The following is a 26,487-nucleotide window of genomic DNA, read 5'->3' on the forward strand; positions in this document are numbered from 1 at the left end:
CATCTTAAAGAAGCGACACAACTAAATGAAATCATGAAAACAATACACAAAGTGAGTAGTTCAACAAAGAGATGGGAATAATAAAAAAGAATAAAATAGACATTCTAGAGCTGAGGAACAAAATGTCTAAACTGAAAATTTCAATAGAATGCTTCAATAAGCAGACTCAGTAGAGCAGAGGAAAATCAACAAATTCCAATGCAGGTCATTTGAAATAATCCAGTCTGAGGAACAGAAAGGAAAAGAGTGAAGAGAGCCTACAGGACCTCTGGGAATTCCAGGAAAAGGAGAGTAGAAGTTTATTTAAAGAATTAATGATGGAAAACTTCCCAAATCTGGGTAGCAAAATGAACATACATATCCATGAAGCCCAAAGAACTTCAAATAGATTGAGCATCAAGGGCCTTCACTGAGATACATCATGGTCAAATTGTGAGTCTGAGACAAACAGAAATTTTAAACCAGCAAAAGTAACTTATGACACATAAGGAAACCTCCATAAGAGGATAAGCAGATTTCTTGGCAGAAACTTTGTTGTCCAGAAAAAAGCAGAATGATGTTTTCAAAGTGCTGAGAGAGAAATCTGCAAACCCAAAATGCTCTAACTGGTAAAGTTATCCTTCAAAAATGAAAAAGAAATAGGGCGGCACCTGTGGCTCAAAGGAGTAGAGTGCCAGCCCCATATGCCGGAGGTAGCAGGTTCAAACCCAGCCCCCCACCAAAAACTGCAAAAAAAAAAAAAAAAAAAAGGAAGGAAGAGAGGAAAAAGAAATAGATGTTTTCACACAAACAAAAGTTGAGAGAGTTCATCACAAACAGAACCTGCCTAATAAGAAATGTTTCAAGTTGAAACAAAAGGATGTTAATCAACTATATGAAAATATATGAAGTTATAAAACTCATTTGTAAAGGTTAAGTATATAGTCAAATTCAGAATACTATAATATTACAGTGGTGATGTGTGTGAATCATTTGCAACCATAGTGTAAAGTTAAAGACAAAAATACAGTATTAAAAGTAGCTATAACTATGATGATTTGTGATACACAGTATAAAAAGATATAAATTGTGACCTCAATAACATAAAATTCAGGTGAGTGGAAATGAAAGTGTACAGATTTTGTATGCAATTGAGGTCAAGTCATTAAGTCACCCAGATTTGGGAAGTTTTTCATCATTACTTCTTTAAATAAACTTCTACTCTTCATTAATAAACTTAAAGACTATTGTAACTACAAGATGTTTTCAGTCAGCTTCATGATAATCACAAAGAAAAAAATTAAGTTTTTCTTGGAAAGATAAAATTGACAAACTTTAGACTAAGAAAAAAGAGAGAGGACTCAAATAAACTTACAAATGAAGTGGACTATATTAATATCGATTTCATAGAAACACAAAGATCGTAAGAGACTACTACACCTATTATAATGCCAGTAACTTGGATAACCTATAAGGAATGGATAAATTCCTAGAAATATATACCTACCAAGACTGAACCACAAAGAAGAAAAAAATCTAAATAGACCAAGAATAAATAAACTGATTTATTCAGTAATCAAAAAACTCCCCAAAAAGAAAAATGCAGGACAAGATAGCTCCATTGTTATTTTATCACTTTAAAAAGAATTAATCATTTTTTTTTCTTTTCTTGAGACAGAGTCTCACTATGTCACCCTCAGTAGAGTACTATGGCGTCATAGCTCCCAGCAATCTCAAACTCTTGGGCTTCAGCTATTCTCTCTTGCTTCAGTCTCCCAAGTAGTGGGGACTACAGCTGCCCACCACAACGCCTGGCTATTTTGTTGTTGTTGTTTAGCAGGCCCTGGCTGGGTTCAAACCCACCAGTCCTGGTGTTTCTGGCTGGCGCCCTAAACACTGGGCTATGGGCACTAAGCCTAAAAAGAATTAATTCTAATACTTCTCAAACTCTTTTAAAAAGTTAAAGATGAAAGAACACTTCTAAACTTACTCTATGAGACCAGATTTGCTACCAAAGGAAGACAAGGTTGCTACAAGAAAAGAAAAATATGGGTCAATATCCCCATTTAATATAGATGCAAAAATCTTCAGCAAAATTTCAGCAAACTGAACCCAACAGAACATCATAGGAATTGTACACCATTATCAAGTGGAACTTATTCCTGAGATACAAGGATGTATCAACCTACACAAATCAATAAATGTGATTTATGCAACGGGCCTGGCCAAGGGACCCTCCCAGTCCCCAGGCATATGACCCACCACCCCTTTCCCTCCCATCTCCCTGGAGCCACTTAAGCTTGTCTTGCCACCCAAAGTCACAAGACTATTAAAGTTTTCTTATTAGTATAATGATGAGTAGGGGACAAAAATGACTATTGAAGTTACAGTGACCCAGTATGCTCAGCCCAGCAGACATGGCAGTCTCTGGCAGTCTCATGGAGGTCTCTCATGATGCTTGGCCCAGTACTCCTCTCCATCCCTCCTCCCTGGAGCCACCAGAGGAGCTTCTACCATGATCTCCCCCACCCCCAGGATCCTACCTTAGTGGTCTTTGCATTCTCTAGGTGCTGAAGCAGTCACTGCTCCTTCTCAGACACAAATAAATGGGCAGATATCCCATATTCATGGACTGAAAAAATTAATATTGTTAAAATGTCTATGCTATACAAAGTTATTTATAGATTCAATGCAATCCCTGTGAAAATTCTAGTAGAACGTTTCACAGAAATAAAATAAAGAATTATAAAATTTGTATGGAACCACAAAGACACTAAAAATTCAAAGAAATCTTGAGCAAGTATAACAAAGCTGGAGGCATTCCACTTCCTGATTTCAAACTATTTTATAAGTCTATAGTAAGCAAAATGGCATTGTACTGGCATAAAAATAGACACCTAGATCAATGGAATACAACAGAGAACCCATGTGTACAGTCAACTAAATTTTGAAAAGACACCGGGAATAAACAATGGGAAAAGGATAATCTCTTCGATAAATGATGTAGGGAAAACTGGCATCTACAAGCAAAAAAATGAAATTGGACTCTAACCTTACACCACATACAAAAAACAACTCAAAATGGATTACAGGCTTAAATGTAAAACCTGAAACCATAAGAGAAAATAAAAAGCCAATAATCATATTTGAAAATGACCAAAGGACCTGAAATGACTTTTTTCCTGAGAATATATGCAAACAGTCAAAAGGTACAAGAAAAGGTGCTCAACACTAGTCCTCAAAAGCGCAAGAGATATCACGTCACACCTGTTAGGACAGCTATTATCAACACCAGGGTGAACATGCCGGCAAGGACATGGAGGAAAGGGAAACAGTATGGAAGTTCTTCAGAAAATTAAAAATTTGACTACCATCTTGTCCAGAAATTTCACTTCTGGGTATATAAGGATGTAAAATCAGTATTTCAAAGCGATATCTGCATTATCATGTTCACCATAGCATTATTCACAATAGTCAAGATATGGAAACAATATAAATTCTATCAAAAGATGAATGGATAAGTACATTAGGGTATATACATAAAATGGAATATTATTTAGACTCCTGCCATTTGAGACAACATGGATGGACCTGAAGTACATGTCACGTGAATAAGCCAGCAAGAGACAAATACTGCATGATCTCACATACATAAAGTCTGCAATCATTAAGCTCGGTGGTAAGAGCAGAGAGTAGAATGGTGATTGCCAGGGGCTGGTGGGAAGGGACAACAGGAAGGTAATGCTAAGGGGTGTGAGGTTTCAGTTACACAAGATGAGTGAGTCCTGGAGCTTAACCTTGCAGGATAGTGCCTAGAGTGAACAATACTGTATTGTAGACAGTGAATTTCTAGGAGAGTAGATCCATTGTGAAGTGTTCTTTCCAAAACAAAAGTAGTAACAACAACAATAATAAAGGGAATGTGAGGAAGAAATATGCAATGGAAGAGAAAGAGTAAGGATTATATCTGAATATGCTTGAAAAGTCTGTGTACGTGAAAGGTGAACTGAATTGTAATTCACTGAGAAAAGCAAATTATTGGCTAGATATTAAGTGGGAAAAGTTGCATATCAGTTCACGTATTTCTGTAAAATAAATTCCAGATGAGTTAAAGGTTAATGTACAAGAAAAAAAAAATGTTCTAGAAGAAAACCACAGATGGTTTTATAATTAGAGCGGAGAAGTCTTTTCAATGAATAATGCTAGAAAACAGCAAGGAAAAGAATGGGCAATTGGATAATATGCATTTTTAAAAAATTCACATAGTAACCAAACAACACACACAAAAATGCAACCATTAATCTGGAGAATATGTTTTAAACCCAACAAGTACATAGAGATTAAAGACAGTAGTACACAGATCCTGTTAATCAGAGATGACTGCTGACAGAAAAAAGAGGCGATGAATATAGTAAAAACTAAAAATAGCTAATAAATAAATGAAAAGATCAACTTCACTTGTCAGCAAATGAACGAAAATTAAACAATAGGAGTATGTCATTTTTGTCTGTCAGATGAGAGAACGTCAATATTATTTTTACCTAGAATTAAAAAGAGTAGAAGGAAATGAATATCCGTACACTGACATAACACACAAAAACCGACACAAGCTTCAGGGAACTCAGGTACAATCTGAAATATTTAGTATATCTATGTTTAATATGTTTGTCCTTTGGATCCATATTTGAGGTGCATGATAAGGAAATTTGTTAAGAGTATAGATGGAGAATTGTTACAGGTTTGTCTATAATGTAGAAAAACTGGAAATGTGTACCAACAGGAGCTCAGCCCTGCCAAAGAAGCCCATGTAGCCAGAAGCCATGAGACTTAAGTCTACAATTATCAGTACAGAAAGATAACATTATGATGCCTACTCCCATGTGTGAATGAATATTTATAAGTATATATAGATAGCTATGCAAGGACAAAGATAGAAAAACATAATAAAAATGTTGACAATAGTAATTATTTTGAGATTGTGAGATTAAAGGTGATTTTCACTTTCTTTTTATAATTTTATTTGACTTCTGAATTTTTTCTTCAATATACCCATATTTCATAATTAGAAGAATAGAAATATTTTAATTTTTAAAATTGCTTTGAAGCCTAAAAAGTCATGGATGTATTTTTTTTTTTAAATCCATAAAATAAGGATGACTGCTAACATCAGTGGTTGAGTACGATGAACGTCTGCTGCAGGTGCGGGCACTCCCCACAAGTCCTCTCCTGTGGCACCTCCAGCTCACCCCGTGCTTCCACCATCACCACTGACGCAGAGGAGGGAGCAACTCTGCACTAGTTTTAAGTGACACATGTTTTCTCTGATCACATTGCATTAGCCAAAAAACCTCAAAGGAGCATCAATCCACTCAAGCGCCCAGAAGGAGAGAAGAAATGGAAATTCTGGGGCATATTCAGGCCAACTACAATTTCCCAAGCATTCATATAGACTCATCAGGAATCTCTCAGAGGCCTCTCAGAGGCTTTAATTATCATGGTCACATACTCCAGGTGTATTTTGTGGTCTCTATCACTTGGCAATATCAACATAACCATTACTTCGATCAGATCCCTACCACTTATTAGGTTAAAAGAGTTTCCTTCAATCCAATCAATATGAGTTTCACATTTGAATTGGCCCCTATGAACTGTATATTCTTGTGTGGTTCCTGTGACCCTGGAATTCCATCCCCCCAGAACTGTCTGTCTGAGGAGTGGTGCTCATGGTTGTGCCACTGAAGTCCCATTTCTGCAGCCTTGGGCCTAGACTGCTGACCAGGTCACAGAGACTGCTGCCCGGCCCTGGAAAGTGTTCTGTAACTGTTCAGAGTCACAGGCTACCTCCCTTTCTTCAGCATTCCAATTCCCCTTCAATTGTCCTGATGAGAGGGTAAATCTTATCAAAATATTTTCTTTTAATCTGAGTCTCAACCATTTTTATAGATTCTAATTTTTCCTGTTTGAAAACATTCTAGGTGTCAAAATGTGTGGTTTTGCAATGTGGACAATGCCCTCCCTTGGTCTTCAAAGAAAGCTCAAGCCTAATCTAGTCATGCTTGGTCGCCTTTGGTTTTGTGAGGTCCCTAAAATTTAATGAACCTAATTCCACATATCTTACTTTATTTTTTTCCTTTTAAAAACTCTTTGTAAAGACAGGGTCTCACCATGTTGCCCAAGCTAGTCTTGAACTCCTGGCCTCCAGCAATCCTCCTGCCTCAGTCTCCCAAAGTGTTGGGATTATAGGCATGAGCCACTGATCCTGGCCTGTTTATCTTTCTGTCTTGGCCACCACCCTTCTACTTCCCCTGGTGCCCCTCTCATCTATGAATCTGTTTCTTATTCAGAACTATATGCATTTTCTCTCAGTTCACAGGTACATACATATTACAATGTATTTGCATTTCCAAAATCCAAATTTAGCCTAGTGGAGTCACCTAGAGAAAGACACAAATAAAATTTACAGCAGTAAAATTTCTAGGACAGCCAGGAGCACTCATTGTGTCATTGGACACAGTCTGCCTTTCTCCTTCTGAATTTTATCTAAAGTGTAGCAGAGACTTAAAGGGGTCCCCAAAATCTGTTTTTCTGTTCTTCTAAAGAAATTGAGTATGAGTTAGGCACCTGTTTTCTAGCAAGACTATATTTCCCAGACTCCATTGCATGTGGGTGTAGTCATGTAACTAAGTTCTTGCCAATCAACTGTGTCAAAATGAATCTGTTTCCAGATATGATGCATAATTAATTGAATGTATTCTGTACATGAACTTGCTCCCCTTCTCCCTAATTGAAATGCAGAGAGGACAGCAACCCCACTTTGACTAAATAGATGATGACAGAATAAGGAGGGAGGAAGCTGAGAGCCTGAGTGACCATGTGAAGCAGAATTGCTCCCCATCCCTGGATTCCCTGCAGTAGGATGGTTACGGGAGAGGAAACAGGTTCTGGATTTTTTTCTTACGGCAACCTAGCCTTCACCTTTATGGATGCACACAGCGGTTGCTTCCCTTTGCCCTACACCCAGCCCAGATCTGCCTGTCTCCTCTCTAGGTTGAGTGATCGTGGTGGTACTTCCCTTTGCATCCTAATCCCTCTTATTTCTTACTATGTTCTCTCATTCTTATACTTGCTAAGTAGCCTTAAAACCTGTCCAATAATACTTTTGAGTATTTTACATTGGTTTCCTGTCTTCCTTTTGACATCTATTCTCAATGCGCCACTAGCAGTGTAGCAGTGTATGCAAGTTTCAATTGCTTTCCTTCCTGGTCAACACTTGGTATGGTGAGTCTTTTCAGTGTAGCCATTCTAGAAGGTGAGTAGTGTTATCTCGTGATTGTAATTTGCATTTTCCTGGTGATAATGATGTCGCACACTTTTCATGTGCTTATTGGCACTTGTTATATCTTCTTTTGTGAAATGTATTTCTAAATATTTTCACTTTTTTTAAAAAACAGGGTCTCACTCTGTTGCCTGAGTGCAGTGGCATGATCACAGCTCACTGCAGTGGTGAACTCCTGGGTTCAGGCCATCCTCCTGGCTCAGCCTCCTGAGTAGCTGGGACTACAGGTGCCCACCACTATACCAGGCTAATCTTTTAAAAATTTGTTTATGGAGATTGCTATGCTGCCAGACTTAGGAGTCTGTCTTTCTGTCACCCAAGCCACTTAACAGAGAAGTTGATGAGAGAGCAATAGCTTCACTTGAATTGATAGAAAAGCTGGCAATTCTGGAGAACAGAGAGGACATCTCCTCAAAGAGTGTTCTGCTCTCCTGTTTCTCAGTAAAAGTATCATCACAGTATATATTAAACTGATTCCTCCTCATAGGTTTCAAGGTTGCACAATGTCCCCCATCTTAAAGCAGTTTTATCTTCAAAGCATTCCTACCCCAGACTGAAGTCATGGTCACTGCTTAACTCACTGCATTACCAAGTGCACTTCATGTGCTGGGTCCTTGACTGGCTCCATGGTCCTTGCAATGTCCAGTTTCCTAACTTTATCTCTTGCAGAAAGCCTTGGACATGAATAAACAAGCCCTGGAGGCAGCACACAGGTTCATCCAGCCCCTCCAGGGCCTGTCCAGCAGTGCCCTGTATGTCATGGGGATTTAGGATAAAAATGACTGCTATCAGCTGTATTGTTCAGGCTAGCCTCAAACTCTTGGCCTCAGACAGTCCTCCTGCCTTGGCCTCCCAACATACTGGATTACAAGCAGGAGCCACTAGCCTTTTTTTGACTTTTTAAATTGCTTTTTATTGACTCATGAGAAGCCTATTATCACTTATATGCATTATTAATATTTTCTTTAAGTCTGTGGTTTGTCTTTTAATTTTCTAATAGTGTCTTCTTTTGGGTGAGCAGAAATTTTTAATTGTGATGAACTCAATTTATTGATTTTTCTCTTTCAGGGTAGGCTTTTTTGTGTCCTATGAAATTATGCCCACCCCAAGATTACGAAAATATTTTTCTCCAAAATTTTAAGGTTTTTGTTTTTATGACCTATGGTACATTTTAAATTATTTTTTGCATGGTGTGGTATAAGAGTCACAGTTTATTTTTATTTTGTAGAAACTAACTTTTCTTCCCCCACTGAATTATCTTAACAATTTTCTTTGTCAGAAATACATATTTACATGAGAGTCTATTTCTAGACTCTTTGCTTTGTTTCATGGACCTAACTTTATGCTAATTCCACACAGGTGTGATTATTGAATTTTTATGACAAGTCTTAAAATCAGGTGGTGTAAGTTCTCTAACTTTGTTCTTCTCTTTGTTTTGGCTATTCTAGGGCTTTTGCATTTCCATATAATTTTAGAATCAGCTGGTGAACTAGTTGGGATTTTTTTTTTTTCATTTTATTTTGAGACAAAGTCTCACTCTGTCTCCCTGGGTAGAGTGCCATGGCATCATACTCACAGCAACCTCAAATTCCTGGGTTCAAGTGATTCTCCTGCCTCAGCCTCCCAAGTAGCTGGGACTATAGGCACCTGCCACAGTGCCAGGCTAGTTTTTCTATTTTCAGTAGAGACAGGCTCTCCCTCTTGCTCAGGCTGGTCTTGAATTCTTGAGCTCAAACAATCCACCTACCTCAGCCTCCCAAGCAGCTGGGACTACAGACACCCACCACAAAACTCAGCTAGTTTTTTCTATTTTTAATAGAGATGCATCTCACTTTTGTTCAGTCTTATCTTGAACTCCTGAACTCAAGTGATCCTTCCACCTCAGTCCCCAAGAGCCCTAGGCGTACAGCATGAGCCACCTTGCCTGGCCACCTGTTGGAATTTTTATTCAAATTGGTTTGAATGAATAGATCAGTTTCAGGAGAATGGCTATTTTAACAATATCCATATCAAGTATCATATCCATTTACTTAGATCTTCTTTAATTTTTATGTGAAGAGTTTAATAGTTGTTAATGTAGAGGTCTTGCATATCATTTTAAAAACTACTTCATAAGAATTTGTGCTTTCTGAAGGCATTACAAATGGAATTGCTTTTTATTATTTTAATATTAAATTTAATATTCAATTATTGTCAGCTGGGTACAGTAGCTTATGTCTGTAATCCTAGCAGTCTGGGAGGCTGAGGCTGGTGGATTGCTTGAGCTTTGGAGCACAAGACCAGCCTGAGCAAGAGCAAGACCCTGTTTCTAAAAATAGCTGGACATTGTAGCAGGTGCCTACAGTCCCAGCTACATGGGAGGCTGAGGTAAGAAGATCACTTGAGCCCAAGAGTTTGAGGTTGCTGTGAGTTATGATGCCATGGCACTGTACTGATGGTAACAAAGGGAGACTCTCTTTCAAAAAAAAAAAAATTAATTGTCATCCCCAGTATATAGGAGTAGAGCTATAGACAAAGTGTTAATACAGAAAGATCATGATATTTCTGGGTTAACTGCCTTGGACGTGAATGAAAATCAATGTTTATCATCTAGAGGGGAAAATGACTCTAATGGTAGATAGACTGACAAACCACAATAGAGGGAGTAAAAACTACTAACTATCCAGTGGGCCAGCGTGGTGGCTCACACCTGTAATCCCAGCACTCTGGAAGGCAGAGGTGGGAGAATTGCTTGAGCTCAGGAATTCAAGACCAGCCTGAGCAAGAGCAAGACCCCATCTATACTAAAAATTAAAAAACTAGCAGTGTGCTGTGGTAGGCACCTGTAGTCCCAGCTACTCAGGAGGCTGAGGCAGGAGAATCACTTGAGCCCAGGAGTTTGAGGTTGCTGTGAGCTAGGCTGACACCACAGCACTCTAGCACTCTAGCCTAGGCTACAGAGTGATACTCTATCTTAAATAAACAAACAACAACAACAACAACAACAACAAAAAAAAAAAAAACCTGTTCAACTTGTGTGATGTTTGGACAGATTAACACAGAATCTATTTTAAAGTAATTGAATCTATAGAAAGCCATTAAGGACAAAGGTACAAATATCACACACTAATGTCCAAAGACACATGCCCTCACTCCCTGACCTCACTGTAAGCCTCCAATGTGCTACTTTAATCCCTTAATGCCCTCCTGCCTTGTTCCCAAAGTTCCTGAACAAATAACTCAGTTGCTGGCATTTAAAAAAGCTCAACTAAAAATCAACTGAGAAATAAGACAAATGATAGGAAACATGGAAACCAAAATACCATCTTATCACCAGTGAAGACAGTGCTGGAAAATATGGCTCAGATCTCCATGACAGAGGGCTTCCTTATTCTGAACCCCAGAAACAGGCAGTCTTACCTACCCAGTCACAAAAAGACCTCAGACCAGCCTTGTCCTCACCCACAGGGCAGGAAGGCCTCCATTAATAAGTTCCTGGCATGACCAGGAGCAATTCGGAACATAGAGTTGACAGACAGGCCAAGTCCTAAGGAGAAGAGGAGAGGAAGGGATGGCTGACACATGCGTCTCTCTCTGTAACCTCATGCATTAGATTGTCATTTCTTCTTCCCTGGGCTGAAGTTAATGGGAGATGGGGAGGCAGGAGAAGTGTTGAGCTAACAGAGCTCCTTAGGAGGAAAATTTAGGACCCCTTAATAGTAAGAAAAATCAAAAGTAGCATAATGTTTAAAAATAAAATATTTAAGTACAGTAGAAATAAGTTTAAAATGTAAAGCAAATATGGGCAGTGTCTGTGGCTCAAAGGAGTAAGGCACTGGCCCCATATGCTGGAGGTGGCAGGTTCAAACCCAGCCCCAGCCAAAAACTGCAAAAAAAATTAAAATATAAAGTTAATAAATTTTAAATGATAGAAGCTAGTCATTATAAATTCCAAATGTACTTCAAAAGGAGAAAGAAATTGGATAAAATCTTAATAAATGAGTTAAAATTAAAGATAATAATAGATAAACGGTAAATATAAAGTTTGAAGTTTAGAAGTTTAGGTAAAATTGAGTACATTGGATTCTTGCTTCTCTACTTTTGTGATGCTTTACTAAGAAGAATGTATTTCAGCTCCATCCAAATTAATACAAAAGATATAAAGTCACTAGCCTTTAGTGGCTGTATAGTATTCCATGGCATACATACACCATAGCTTGTTAATCCATTCCTGGATTGGAAGGCATTTAGGTTGTTTCCACAATTTGGCAATTATAAGAGAGAAGCAAGACTCCAATGTACTCAATTTTGATATGAGTACAATTGATACTAGTACATGGTGGTGGGGGGAGGAATGGGAGAGTTGAGAGAAGGAAGGAGGGAGGGGGTGTGGGCCCACGGTGTGTGACACACCTCTTGTGGGGTGGGGCACGATTCATAGAGAGACTTCATCTAGCAAATGCAAACAGTATAACTTGGCTCATTGTACCCTCAATGATTCTCCAACAATTAAAAAAAAAAATAAAGGAATTATAAATCTTTGCATTAAAAAAAAGAAATTTTGGTAAAAGAGAACAAAAGGGAAGAAATAGCTAGAATCAAATTTGAAATGACTCTATAACACCAGCAGCATAAAGGAAATTCTAAATTACCAGGGAAGAATCTGATTGGCCTTCTCTGGTTTGGCTGCATATCCCTGGTTCAATAAGCTGTGGCCAGTGGGGCAGGGTCACATCATACAAGGTGGCTGATAGGTTCCTTCCACAGTGGGAAAAGTGGAAGTTACATGTGGGACAGACACTCTAAAAAGGTAAATATGACAGATAGCATGGTCATTAGAGATGGATGTTCCACAAGCCTCAATTTCTTCACCTACAAACAGAAACAGTTCAACTTGCCTTACAGCATTAACATGGAGATCAAACAAGAAAATGCATATAAAGCAAATAACACAGCTGGCCTGGGAAGGTGAGTTCTCCTCCACGGAGGAGAGCATAACCAATCTGTCCATGAAAAGGAGAGATTAATCACTCCAAGGACAATTCAGGCCTGAATCATTCCATGTCAGAAGGTTCCCAGGACCCCTTTATCTGAAAACAATCCCTCAAGTTGGAGCAACTTTTCTTAAAGTAGCCATACCATCCTAGATTTTTGATTCCTAGACCCCTCCCCATGGCTTACCTCTGAAGCAGAGAAAAATCTTTGAGAAACTTGGCCCAATAAGTCAGCATGTTAACACAATGGTGCATCTTTCTACAAGACTCACTTCATTGTGCTTGTCCTCAACCAGTTCCCTGACACTATACTCTGACATCTGTTTAATGTCCCTCTTTCTGTCTTCTGGAATTGGCCTTGATTTTAGCATTTGTCTTCCTTAGCTGATCCTTTGTTTCTTGTGGACATGGCTTTTTATTTCTCCTTCCTGCTTTTTGTACTTTCACCTGTATCGATTAGGGTCATATTCCCCCATCAGCCCCTTGAGACTGAACTTTGGTGTCACCCATTGGTCACATCTGCAGCTGGCCCTGCTCAGTGTCCCATGGGGAGATTTGAACAAAACCTAGTTAATCACTGGGGTCAAGACCATGCATATGACCCGACATGCAATTTAGAAGCTGTGCCTTTTAAGAGCCTACTTGTTCCAAAAACCAAGAAACCTCAGAAGAAATAAAACATAACTTCAAGGAAGGAAGCCGGATAGATAAACTTGATCTAAGCATAGCTAATGCATATTCATATTTAGGATTATGTTAGATTAATAGCCCTACTTTGTCCCCCTTTGCCATGTAATGCTGGAAACCCCTCCCACCCTGACACTGGGCCAGCCTTGTAACTGTTGGGCTGTGAGGGGGTAGCAGGCAGGATGTAAACAGGGGCTTGAGGAAGCACTTCAGCCTTTCCACCTGTGCTTTTGTGGCTCTGCCTTTACCTGCAGGACACACTTTGTCTGGCCAGTTGGAGCAGGGCGTGTGCATCACCCCTGCCAATTTGTGCCATTTCTGGGGGCACAAACCACTGTCAGCTGCACCCAAGCTCTGTGCACTGTTTAGACTTAACCACCAAACTTCAGACCTGTGAGCTGAGTAAGAATGAATTACATTCAGTCACTGGTTTGAGGATGGCTCATTACACAGGATTCTGTGGCAATACAAAGCAATTCTATAACACGATCTTACCATCCCAGAAAGACTGAGACTTGGTGGCATCTACCACTCATAGACTCATCTTCTGGTCTCACTTCTATCTGGATTCACACTTGAAACCTAGTGTGAAACTGGACAGTTTTTAGGAAGCGCTGACCGAGCTGTTGTATTGACCTTGGTGAAATAGTGGAATATAAACCATCTTGCTTAGGGTCCCACACACAGGAAGCAACACAAGGTGAGAGTGGCATTCTTCTGCATGTCCCACTAGAATATGGTGTTGCTTTGGCATGTCAAAGGCCCTACAGCCTCAGGAGTGATGCCCAGTGGGTGCTGGCAGTCAGTGCCCATGAGAAGGGACAGAAGGGCCAGTAGGAGAGTGACGCCCAGAGGGAGGTGCAAATAGAACAGAATGGGGAGTGGAAGAGCTGGGTGAAGGGAAGACAGTGGTTGCTGCAGTGTTGTAACCGACGGGATTTGTTAGTAAGCATGCATGTGACACCTTCAGGGTGAAGACTCTGTGGAGACTGGACCCTGCTCTGTGGCTGAGGCCACGATTGTACCTACAAACACTTCCTCTCACTGCCAGGTCATGATCAGATGAATGTCCCCTTGGCAGCCACCTGTCAACTGATACAAGCCCCATTACAATTCCTTGTGAGTCATCGAATATAAATTGCTAAACCTTTTTCTTTTGCCTATCCCTTAAGTTTAATCTGTAATTCAATTACTGTTAATTTCCCAAACAATGTATCAAAGTATTTATATATTACAAGCATTGAAAGTGGTCATGAATTTTTCGCTCCCTTTGGTAATTTTCTCATGCGATTACTGGAGAATGAAAGCTGAGGGGTATGAAGGGGGCTACTTTCGGGACACTCGTGAGCAAACATGCACAGAACAGTGAAGACTGTTGGAGAGGACCAGGCTAGAATGCAGCCCTGCCACTCGTCACTGTGGACCAGGGATTCAGCCTAGCTGCATCTTAGCTCCCTAATCTGAAAAATAGGCATAAGATCAGCCCCAAAGGACTTGGAATAGCACCTTGCACATAGTAAGCACACAAGTGTTAGCTATTATTATTTTATTATTATGAACCCTGAGTATACACTTGTTCTGGAGAACGTGTGTGTGTAGCTGGATGGAACAAAAGCATGTGAATTTACTGATGTATCCTGGACTCAGACGACTGGGAAACCTGGCTCAGGTCACTGGTTTGGGGTGATGAGTCGGTATTTGTTACAAATATCAGTGGATGGTAGCACAAAGTCCAGACGACTTGGAGGAACACTTATGTGGGCAGTGGGGTGCAGCAGATGATCTGAGCTGCAGGCATGCCTTGCCTCACTGCCCTTCACAGAGTGCAGTTTTCACGGAGTGAATGTCTGTGGCAACCCTGTGTCAGGCACACCTGTCAGTGCCATCTTTCCACATCATGTGCTCTCTCTGTCACATTTTGGTAATTTGTGCAATATTTCAGACATTTTTGTTATTATTCCATCTGTTATTGTGACCTATGATCAGTGACCTTTGCTGCTACCACTGCAATTGTTTTGGAGCACCATGAACCATGCCCATGTAAGTCAGTCAACTTGACTGATCCATGTTGTGTGTCTTCTGACTGCTCCACTGACCAGCCATTCTCTCCCTTCTCCTGGCCTCCCTATTCCCTCAGACACAACAGTATTGAAATTAGTCCAGTTAATAACCCTACAATGGCTTTAAGTGTTCAAGTAAAGGGAAGAGTTGTATACCTCTAACCCTGAATCAAAAGCTAGAAATGATTATACTTAGTGAGGAGGGCACACGTGTAAAGTGTAAAACTCAAGCAGGGTAAAAGCCCCGCCCCTGGTGCCAAATAGTTAGCCAAGTTGTAAATGCAAAGGAAAATTCTTAAAAGAAATTAAAAGTGCTACTTCAGTGAATGCATGAATGAGAAGAAAGCAAAACAGTCTTTTGCTGAGATTTTGTAGAGATTTAGTGGTCTGCATGGAAAGTTAAACCTGCCACCACATTCCCTCAAGCCAAAGCCTCATCCAGAGCAAGGCCCTAACGCTCTTCACTGCTATGAAGGCAGAGAGCAGTGAGGAAGCTACAGAACAAAAGTTTGAAGCCACCGGAGGTTGATTCATGAGGTTTAAGAAGCCATTTCTATCATAAAAATGCAAAGTGAAGTAGCAAGTATTGTTGCAAGTTATCTGGAAGATCAGAAGCTCACTGATAAAGGAGGATGTATTAAACTAGACTACAGCTACGCTGGGAGAAGGTGCCGTCACACACCTTTATAGTTACAGAGGAGAAATCAATGCCTAGTTTCAAATCTTCAAAGGACAGACTAACTCGTGTTAGGGACTAATACAGCTGGTGACTTTAACTTGAAGCCAGTCCTCACTGGCCATTCCAAAAATTCTAGGGCCCTAAGGAATTATGCTAAATCTACCTCTGCCTGAGCTCACCTGTTTACAGCATGGTTTACTGAGTATTTTGGTCCCACTGTTGAGACTCACTGCTTAGAAAAAGATTTCTTTCAAAATATTTCTACTCATCCTCAGTGTACCTGGTCATCCAAGAGTTCTGATGGAGATACAAGGAGATAAATGTTTTTATGTCCACTTACACAACCTCCATTCTGCAGTCCATGGATTAAAGGACAATATCAACTTTCAGGTCTCATTATTAAGAAATATACTTCGTATACACTTTGTATTTCTTAAATGCCATAGATAGTGATTCCTTTGATAGATCTCAGTGAAATAAACTGAAAGTATACCGGAAAGGATTTGCCAGTCTAGATGATTCAGAACATATGTGATTCATGAGAGGAGATCAAAATATACACATTAGCAGGAGTTTGGAAGAAGTTGGTGTCAACCATCATGGATGATGACATTGAAGGATTCAAGACTTCAGTGGAAGAAACACAGATGTGGTGGAGATAGCAAGAGAACTAGAATTAGAAGTGGCACCTGAAGATGAGTGCTGGACAATACCTGTGGCTCAGTGGGTAGGGCGCCAGCCCCATATATCAAGAGTGGTGGGTTCAAACCCGATCCCAGTCAACCTGCAACCAAAAAAATAGCCGAGAATTGTGGCAGTCTGTAGTCCCAGCTACTTGGGAGGCTGAGGCAAGAGAATTGTCTGAGCCTAAGAGCTGGAGGTTGCTGTGAGCTGTGACGTCACGACACTCCACTGAAGTGAGACTCTATCTCTAAAAAAAAAAAAAAAAAAAGATGAGTGCTAACGATGAAACTCATGGAAATCCTGTGATGAGGAGTTGCTTCTTAAGGATTAGCAAAGAAAGTGGTTTCTTGAGATGGAATCTCCTCCTGGTGAAGATGCTGTGACATGGCAACAAAGGATTTGGAGTATTACTAAGCTTAGTTGATAAATCAATAGCAGAATTGGAGGGGAGACTCCTGGTTTGAAAGAAGTTTTACTGTGGGAAAAATGCTATCAAACAGTGTCACATGCTACAGAAAAATCTTTCCTGAGAGGAAGCGTCAACTGATGCAGCAAATGTCATTGTCTTATTTTAAAGAATTGCCAGTCACCCCAACCTTCAGCAACCATCACCCTGATTGGTCAGCAGCCATTAATTTTGAGGCAAGATCCTTCAACAGGAAAAAGATTACAACTTGGTGAAGGCTAAGATAATATTAACACTTTCTAGTAGTAAAGTATTTTTAAATTAAGGTATGTACATTTAAAAAAAAATAATGCTACCACACGTATAATAGACTGTAGTTTAGTATAAATGGAATTTCCATGTGCACTGGGAAACCCCTCAAGTTGGTGTGACTTGTTTTATTGCAGTATCTGCTTTATTGTGCCAGTCTGTCACTGAATGCGTAGTATCTACAAGGTGTATGCCTGGACGTGGCTGCTTGATCCTAGAGAAGCCAGAGAATGAGCCTCAATCTTTGCAAATGGAAAATAATACCTGCCCCTCCCCCATACCAGGTTGGTGTGGACTCCAGTGGGCCAAAGCATGTGACAAGTGCACACCCTGGGCCAGGCCAGGGCTTTGTCCACTGACTGAGTCATTGTGTTATTGTGTTAACCCATCTCCTGTCCATGCTTCTTCCTCAGCATCCATAGCAGGAGCTGCTTGAAAAAATCTACCCAATGTTTGGCAGCAAAGTAGCATGAGCTGGACTTTTTTATAAATAAATTTGAAAGTAGAAGGGAGGATTTTCTCTTTCCCAAGTGGAAGGAGGATGTGTGCTGTGTTTGAGTCAGGTGGAAAATGAAGGCCCAACTCAGACCTGCCAAGGTTGGTGAGGAGCCATCATCAAAGCCTCCATGCTGTGACCCTGTGGTCAGCCATCTGGCATGGGAGGAGTTTTCAGCTGGAAGACTCTGTTAAAAATCAATTCAACATTAATGATGACCAAGGCCTTTTTGCCAATACAGTGTGTCATATTTATTGGGGCTATTCACAGGTAAGCTTAAAATACAATGACAAGAAAAGACCAGATGTGATCATAATGTCAAGAAACAAAATACTGAGCATTTCTTAGTTCCAAATGTTGCATTTCACTGCAGCTGAGGAATATAGACAATTGGATGACGTTACTGCAATGATTTATTTTTAGCAACAGGGAGCACATACATTTAACAATGACTTTTAGGACGTTAAGCAAAAAGAAAACTATATTTTCATGTAGCTAGGACAAGAAAATCATTTATACAAATTAAATTGATACAAAATATATTATAAAGAGAACACACATACAAAAATCATTAAGTTGGTCAGAGAGCAAGGATGTCACAGAACACCACACTGAGAGAACATTGGTGTGAATTCATTTCAGTTATGAAAGTATGTCCAAAGCTTTTGTTACACAGTTACTGAGGTAAAGGCACGATCACTTCAACATAATTAATGGGGAAGAATCCAGATTCCCCGTGTATCATTCCTTCATACCAATTCTCATCTATTTGATTGGTTAACGTAATGATGTCCCCTTCTTTAAATCCTAATTCTCCTTGGTTTTCTGGCTCAAAGTCATAGAGACCACGACAGCAGGGCTGGTCCATGGGAACATTAGAACCTGTCCGTATGATATGGAGATAAAAAGTACAGGTTAACACGACAAATTATCCAAGGGAAAGTGGAAATGTGGAAATGTTTGGAGAGACCTTTCATAGCCAGTCCCTGCTTCCTTCCCAAGACCGGGCAGGCTCCACCCAGCTCACTCTCTCAGCCCACTCAGCCCCTTTCCTGGGCTCAGGATCTGTCTCCTCTGTATTCCCGGGCACAGAATCCACTCCCAGCTGGAGTCTGGAAACAGCCCCTCAGCACTGCCCAGAGCCCTCAGAGACTAGAAGAATCACGGGGCCCAAACCCTGCCCTCAGGGAGCTCAGTTCCCCCTTGGAAACTGGATGGAAAATATTTAAAGAACAAAGGTGGGGCAGGCAACACTCAGGGCTCAGAAGTTCTGAGGACAGGGGAACAGGAAAGGCCTCAGTGGTCAGGTATCTGGCTAGAACTGGTAACCAAGGACTAGGCCATGGCAGGACACAGGGCAGGAGGAGGGGAACCAGGACAGGAAAGAGCAGGAAAGACCAGTCTGACCTCCTGAAGTCATTATACCAAGCATGGGGTTCTCAGAATAACATTAAAAAATTATTTTTATAAGTTAAACATGATAATTTTGAGAGAAAAGAAAATGCAGGTAGAATGGAGAAAAGTCGTCCATAACCCATTAACCCAGCGATAACCAATGTGATGTCTTTGGGAATTTGTACATATATTTACATGTAGTTGTGTTTATAAAAGAATCTTCTTGTACATACGATTGTGAACATCTTCCCATATTATTTTTAGCTACTGACCAGCTAGCTGTCAACTCTAACAATGTAACAGAATTTGTTCAACTAATCTGTTAGACAGTGAAGGCTCCTTTTTCTTCCTTCTTTCCTTTCTTCATCCCTTCTTTCTTCCTGTCTCATTCTCTTTAGAAAATAGTGTAGACATAAACATCTACACGTGAGCACAATTAATTCCTGAGGATAAATGCGTACGAAGGGATTGGATTGATCATAGGACAAGAATTTTTTCCAAGATATTTGATATTTACTGTCAGTTCATTTTTTAATCATTATTTTTCCTAAAACTTTTAAGAGCCCTTTTATACTACAAATATTTTTCTGTCATATTTGGTACAAACATTATTCTCAGTTTATCATCTTTTTTTTTTTTTTTTATTGAGATAGAGTCTTACTTCATTACCTCAGTAGAGTGCCATGGCATTATAGTGCACAGCAACCTCAAACTTTCGGGCTCAAGAGATTCTCTTGCCTCAGCCTCCCTACTAGCTGGGACTACAGGTTCCTACCACAACGCCCAGCTATTTTTTTGTTTGTTGGTTGGTTTAGTAGGCCTGGGCAAATATCAAACCCACTATCCCCTGAGTATGTGGCCTGCACCCTGGCCACTGACTATAGGCACTCAGCCCTTTTTTTTCTTTTTTCATTCTGTTTTTGGAGTTCATGTGGCAATGCGACAAGAAGTGGGGTTTCTGCTTGGTTTTGGAATATGTACAGGAATTTAAAAGAGTATAAGGAGTCAAATTAACCAAACTTTTCATTCATGGTTTATTCCCCACAGCCTTATAAATATTCAACTAAATTTTATTCCAATGTTTTTATTTAATTTTTTTTTCATGCTAGAACTTTGACTTTTAATCCATTTGGATTTTGATTTTGGCAAAAAGAAGTAAGGATCTAATGCTTAAGCAGTTACACCAACTGCTAAATAATTCATTTTCCCTCACTGATTTCAAATACAACTTTTGTCTTTGTCATATATTTAATTATCATGGGCACTTGGATCTATTTTGGGATTTTCTATTTGTTCCACTGATTTATTTTGGTAACAGTACCATCTCACGTTAAATACTGTAGCTTTAAAGCAAATGTTAATAACCGGTAAAACAAGACTCTCGTCATTACTCTTCTATTTCAAAATTTCCTAGCTATTCTCATGAAATCATTTTATTGGGTAAACTTTAGTATCACTGTATTAAGTTTCTCCCACAAAAATATCAAAATATTGTTTCAATTTTGACTAGATCATAGTCTTTTTTTCTCTATTAATAAGATTATTTTTAGGAGAATCTTTTTTTTTTTTTTTTTTTTGAGTGACCACTTGTAAAAACCACCCTGGTCAACGTATTACACCTTTATTCTATGACTATATTTTACTATATTTAAGGTTTCTGCATCTGTATTCAAAGTGAAATGTTGTTTGTGTATTCTGTTAAGTTTTGGTATCAGACTTCAGTTAGAACTTATTTTTAAAAAATGAACATTTCTTCTTTTTTTATTTTCTAAAATGTTCACATCTTGACTATTTAGGGGGAAAAAAACCCAAACTGCTCCAAACTAGGCCTATGGATTTCGGAACATCAGGAACTTTCTAGGACAGTTAGGACAATGCCTTAGTGAGTTTGTCTTGGGAGGACATGGGGTCACTTCACTGCAGTTCCCTATAACCTCTAAGGGACCTCAGCAATTCCCATAGTTCTCAGAAGGTGGGCTGATGGCCTGTCCAGGAGGTTCCCTGGCTAAGTGGGATGATGTCCCACCCAGAAGAAGTTGGGGGCATGGATCACTGGTGAGGAAGCCAAAGGGAGAGACAAGTGCCTTTAAAGATGGCGCTCTGTGGCAGCTAGACCCACCACAGGAAACCACACACCCCATCTCCACGGAGACCTACAGAAAGAGGGAGGGAGAGAGGCAGGACCAGCCCATCCAGGAGACATCAGGAAGCCTCCCACCATCTACTGCAGCCTTCTTATGCAAAAGGCTCTGCTAAGATTCCTTCTGCCCACCAATACCAGCAAAGTTGAGTCTGGAAAAGGGATGAAAAAGCAGTATCTCAGAACAAGACCAAGTCAGTTTTAGGGGATTTGTTCTTTCAGAAGAGAGTACAATCCTTTCCCATGATTGAAATGGCAAATTTTATCATATTTCTGCCATTCTGTTTTCCATTTTTATTTCTTTTTCATATTACTATGAAACATTTCTCTTTCCCTCCAGACTTCAAGTGATAGTTGAAAGGTACTTACCTTGAAATTACATTCCTTCCTCACCAAGTCTTTTAGGTCCAAGTAAAGAGAGAAAGTAAATTTGGGTATTTCTGTGCTTGGTCCATTGAGAAATACTTTCATCCTGAGAGGAGCAGGGCAATGGCAGCATTGTGGGAGAGGGGGAAGAATGGGGGTGGGGGAGTTTTCCTGCTGTGGGAAGGATTTTAGTCCACTTGTTTCAATAGCTTGACATTCAGCCGGTAGTGCTCCTTTCTCTAACTGACACAGTACTCCTTGAGTGCCACCTGGCTCCGATAACCTCAGCACTTTGGCCACGTCCAGGTGGAAGTGAGCACCATGCCAGGGTCCACCAGAGGAGCTTCTGTCAGTGAAGTTCCCAAGGTCATAACCAGCTGACTGCCCATCGCCTTCCTAGGGGGGCACAGTAAACAACCCAGTGCCCAGGCTAAACTCCAAACCAATTAAACTAGAGGTTCCAGCAATGGGACCTGGCATCAGTATGTTTTTAAGTCCCCCAGGTCCTTCCATGTCCAGGGGAGGCTGAGAACCAACAATGTATTGGCCCTCCCCTTCTCCCATTTTCTTGCCCCAGAGCCTGGCAGTGTTGAGGCTTCACAACTGGCAGAGAAGGGGTGGGGTGGGGGAAGGACTCTTCTTCACCAGGGAGGCAGCTCCTTGCAGTGTGGTGACTGGTAGGTGGGCAGGTCAGTCTTCTAAAATCTACCTGCAGTATAACCTTTTGGATCTACCTAATACTTCTAGACTCTGGACGGCTCCTTCCATGACAAATCCTCAACCACTGCCCAAGTTTGTATATTCTTCCTGTCCTAATGATGAACACTGGGAAGTAGAAGGATTTCAATACTATTCACTACTTTGAATTTGAACAAGAATAGCATGCAATGATTTCAAACAAAGCATTGGGGAGTTGAGCGTTTACATTTCCCTCTGGTCGTATAGTGCACGTACGGGTGGGAGGTGGGGCTGGGCACTGAACACTCACAGCAACTTGAGCCATGAGTCAGAGTTAATTTTATTAATGTATAACTGTTTTAATGTGAATTATATAAATTATTAGTATTCTTACAGCATTTCTCCCACTACTAGTTTTTAGCAGAGAAAAAGTCCATTGCCAAACCACACAGTAGTCTTGGGAAGAGTTTCCTTGAACTCAGCACGTAAATGCTAGAACTGAATTTGGCAGCTCTCCATGAGCCCTCCCCTTTTGGAAGAGGAAGCAGAAATGCCTGAGAGGTCATAATGGCGTGGCTTCAGGGCTACTGTCCAAGCCAGAAAGATACACCAGGACTCCAGACCCCAGGCCATGACCTGCATTGTTCCACACCACCTCCTACATGATCTATGACACGGCTAAGGATTGCCAAAGTATTCTGTAGGCTACCACTCTGACTCTATAAGCCACCTGCAAAGACCAAAATAAATACTCAGGCATACACTTGTCCAAGGCCATCACCTACATGTGCAGACATGTGCACTCTGCACATGCCCACTGAACAAATTAGGGAAAAGACACATCATTCACTTCTCACTCCATTCAGTCTGGGCAAGGGACCACTGCCACATTGCCCAGTTTGATGTCTGAGAGCTGGGAAGAGACCAGCACTCATATCATGCTCCATCAGCAAATAAACCCAAGACAGGGCATCTATCCCAGCACCATGAAGGGGAGACACCCCAGACAATAGCTCCCAGCTCCAAGGGCTTCCTCTGGTGCCCACCCACCTCCAGGCCACCCACAACACTGAGGACAATTCTCAGCACTGTAAGTGCATAATGACCATAGCTAAGACCGGCTTTCCCGAGTTACACACGCAGCAGGACAGTGCTCTGCAATACCAATGCATTTTTCATTCTGGGTTCTTTTTGTTGCCTGGGGCCCCCAACCCAATGAGCTATGGCCTCCTTTCCTTGAGGAGGAGGGTAGAATCCAGATGTGAACAAAGCAGTCAATGTTTAACTTTTAAGTTCCAAAATAATGCTATTGCAGTTGTAAGATGTGAAAGCAAAGCTCTCAGCTGTTCTGCCACAGCCAGGTAGGCTTTTATGAGATTTTAAAGAGAGAGAGAAACTACTAGGTTCCAAGGAATGAAAGCTTGAAGAACTCAGAGCCCAGAGATTTCATTACAAGCTGTGGAAAGGAAGGGGCTATTTCCTGCCACTCAGAGAAGAGATATAAGGTCTTCCTGAAGGCAGGGAATAGGGGAAGGGGCCAGAGAGAGAAGAGGGTGTACGGGAAGGTCGAAACGCTCCTTAGGTCTCAACCTGGGGTGGGGACTTGGGCCCCAGTTTCCGCTGGTACTCAGGGAAAGCAGGTTCCCAGAGTGCCCTGGACCAACACAGTGGCCAGAGTTCAGTGGAAATGGTGGGGTGGTCGAATTAAGCAGAGAGAGGGTTTGGACTTCCCACGAACTGTGAACAGATCCCTTAACAACCCAGCAGGAACTGATGCTGAACAGCCAGTTAGACCAGAAGTGGCTGGAAGGGTGGTTACACATGGCTCCGAATGCAGAGATCTGGTAACCCAGAAGCAGAGGCTTGGGCCACAGATGTCAGCAAACCCCAGCCCATGCCCTAGGCCTCCTGGGACAGGTCACCTCAGTGGTGGCAGTATGTCCTGTCCTTTCACCAGCCACCATGATGGTCTATAAACTCCCCCTTGCCTGCAGGTAATATCTTGAGGCAGACAGGAGGAAGGGGGAGAGAAGCCAACAGCCCTAATAGGGAATCTCAACTCTGACCTGACTGTGTTTAAATCCTGACTTGCCTAAGTTATAAATGGATAGTCTACTCTTTCTATTGGAAGAGACTGAGTTACCTTGAAACAGCAAGATTATATTTTTTTCCACCATTAGAAGAAATGGAAAAAAGATTACATTTTCTTTCTTTCTTTCTTTCTTTTTTTGGTCAACAGTAGAAATGGAAAAAAGATTAAGATGATCTAAACGGAGGCTTATAAGCGAGTTCAGTTCAGTTAAAGAGAAATAAAGTTTCTGCCCACCTGAATAATACTGTGTGAATTTTCCCTTAACAGAAAAGATAAGTCCAAGTCATAGTGGATGGAACCTCCAATGCCCAGGTAGAATGGGCTACACTTCTTTGGTGAGATCTTTCCATCTGTATTAGACGCAAGCATCTCCTAGCTGCCTGAATGCCTAAGTGTCCTGCCATGAGAAGTCAGCACGTTTGCTGAAACTTTCTGTAAGAAAAGGTGAGTCCTATCACCTATTACCTGTCTTTGCTAGCAATTCACTCATTTTTCCCGGGGTCTCACAGCGGCTCCTTCCCATCTAGACACCCCTTGCTTTCTGATGCTTGGTTGTTGGCACCTGCAATCGCTGGGGATACATGCCCGTGCACACGTACTCCTGGCCAGCTGCCCTACAGCTGTGCCCTGCCTGCCCTGTACTGTGCGAGGAGAAGGCTGCTCCTGCCCCTGCCCTCCCTGAGTGGCCTGTGCTTATTTTCTCTCCCTTCTGAGACCTGGCTTCAACGTAACATGAGAGCAGAGGTGGGAAAATACAGTCTTCCTTGTTAACGTACTAAAACAAAGATTATATTAACAGAGAAAAGGGAATGTCCCTGTTAAATATTTATTATTCCTGCTCTGTTCCACACCATTAGGAAAGGAAAAAAGAGAAAGAGAGAAAAAGAGAAAAAGTCAACCACTAAGTTTCAAGATGGCTGGGTGGTAAGTACCATATCAGCAACATACAATAGGCAGGGAATGCCTTCAGCTACAGATATGAAATAGTAACTTTCAAGTCTTAGTGGCTACCACATGCTAGGACAATACTCTGAGTGCCTGAGAGATATTAATGGGCTTAATTCCCAGAGAAATCCTGTGAAAGAGTATCACCCCTCCCATTTGAGGGACAGAGAAACTGAGGCATATGAGGCTCCACATAATTAAGCAGCAGGACTGAGATTTGACCTCTGGCCAAGTCCAGAGTCTGTGCTCTTCATCACTCTCCTGCACACACCCTCCAATGATCATCAGCTTGTGGCTTTAGGCCCAAGAATTTCTGAAGCCACCCAACCAAGGGGGTGGTCCATTAGCTGGGTCTGGAATGAGTCTTTGGGTCCTAGACTCAGCACACCTCAGGGAGCTCCCAGACCTTGGACGGCCCCAAGAACACCTGCACCTGAATCCTACCCGGATCCTTAGGAAGGGCTACCAGGTCCCACCTGGCCTTGACACAGAATGTGTGAGGGATGGTCTTCAGGCCCTTCATGTCCGTCCTGCCTTCTTCAGCCTCCACTCCGACTTCCAAGGGAGCAGCTCAAGGCTGCAATTAAAAACAGTGTCTACCCCAGGTGGTGGATTAGACACCAGAATAGGAATGGCATCAGAAGGGACTGGCATTTCTGCAACCTGGCCTTCTCATTCTCTCACCTGCTCTCCCCCACTCACTCTCTCCCTCTTGCCTCTCCACCTCCCTCTGCTCCACCCCATCTCCCTTTCCCCTCTCCACTTGTCTCTGCCCCTCTCGACCTTCTCTCTGCCCCCTCTCCATCTGTCTCTGCCCCTCTTGACCTGTCTGCCCTCTTTATCTCTCTCTACCCCTCTCCACCTTTCTCTGTCCCCTCTCTACCTCTCTCTGCCTCCCTCACTACCTCTCTCGGCCCCTCAACACCTCTCTCTGCGCCCCCTCCACCTCTCTCTGCCTCTTTCCACCTCTCTCTGCCCCTCTCCACCTCTCTCTGTCCCTCATCACCTCTCTCTGTCCCCTCTCCACCTCTCTCTGTCCCCTCTCCACATCTCTCTGCCCCTCATCACCTCTCTCTGTCCCCTCTCCACCTCTCTTTGTCCCCTCTCCACCTCTCTCTGTCCCCTCTCCACGTCTCTCTGTCCCCTCTCCACTTCTCTCTCCCCCCTCTCCACCTCTCTGTCCCCTCTCCACCTCTCTCTGTCCCCTCTCCACTTCTCTCTCCCCCCTCTCCACCTCTCTCTGCCCCTCTCCACCTCTCTCT

At 41.6% G+C, this 26,487-nt stretch overlaps 1 protein-coding gene across 4 annotated transcripts in view; it reads right to left on the reverse strand.

Annotated features, from left to right (window-relative positions):
* Positions 1 to 17,835: 17,835 nt before the first annotated feature.
* Positions 17,836 to 26,487, reverse strand: part of SH3GL3 (SH3 domain containing GRB2 like 3, endophilin A3) — a 189,903-nt gene continuing 181,251 nt past the window's right edge. For 3 of the 4 annotated variants that reach the window (XR_001161034.1, XM_012801832.1, XM_003784592.2), the window contains one exon: positions 17,836 to 18,491. Coding sequence is in view for 3 of the 4 variants with exons in the window: in XM_012801832.1 (XP_012657286.1) it covers positions 18,286 to 18,491 (206 nt within the window). In the remaining variant the exon portion in view is untranslated. Of the gene's footprint in view, positions 18,492 to 26,087; positions 26,101 to 26,487 lie in introns of all 4 variants that reach the window. The other variant, XM_023510054.1, reaches the window with a different exon arrangement.

This window comes from Otolemur garnettii, unplaced genomic scaffold, assembly GCF_000181295.1.
Source record: "Otolemur garnettii isolate 467f Iridium unplaced genomic scaffold, OtoGar3 scaffold00011, whole genome shotgun sequence".
In the NCBI taxonomy this organism is placed as follows: Eukaryota; Metazoa; Chordata; class Mammalia; order Primates; family Galagidae; genus Otolemur; species Otolemur garnettii.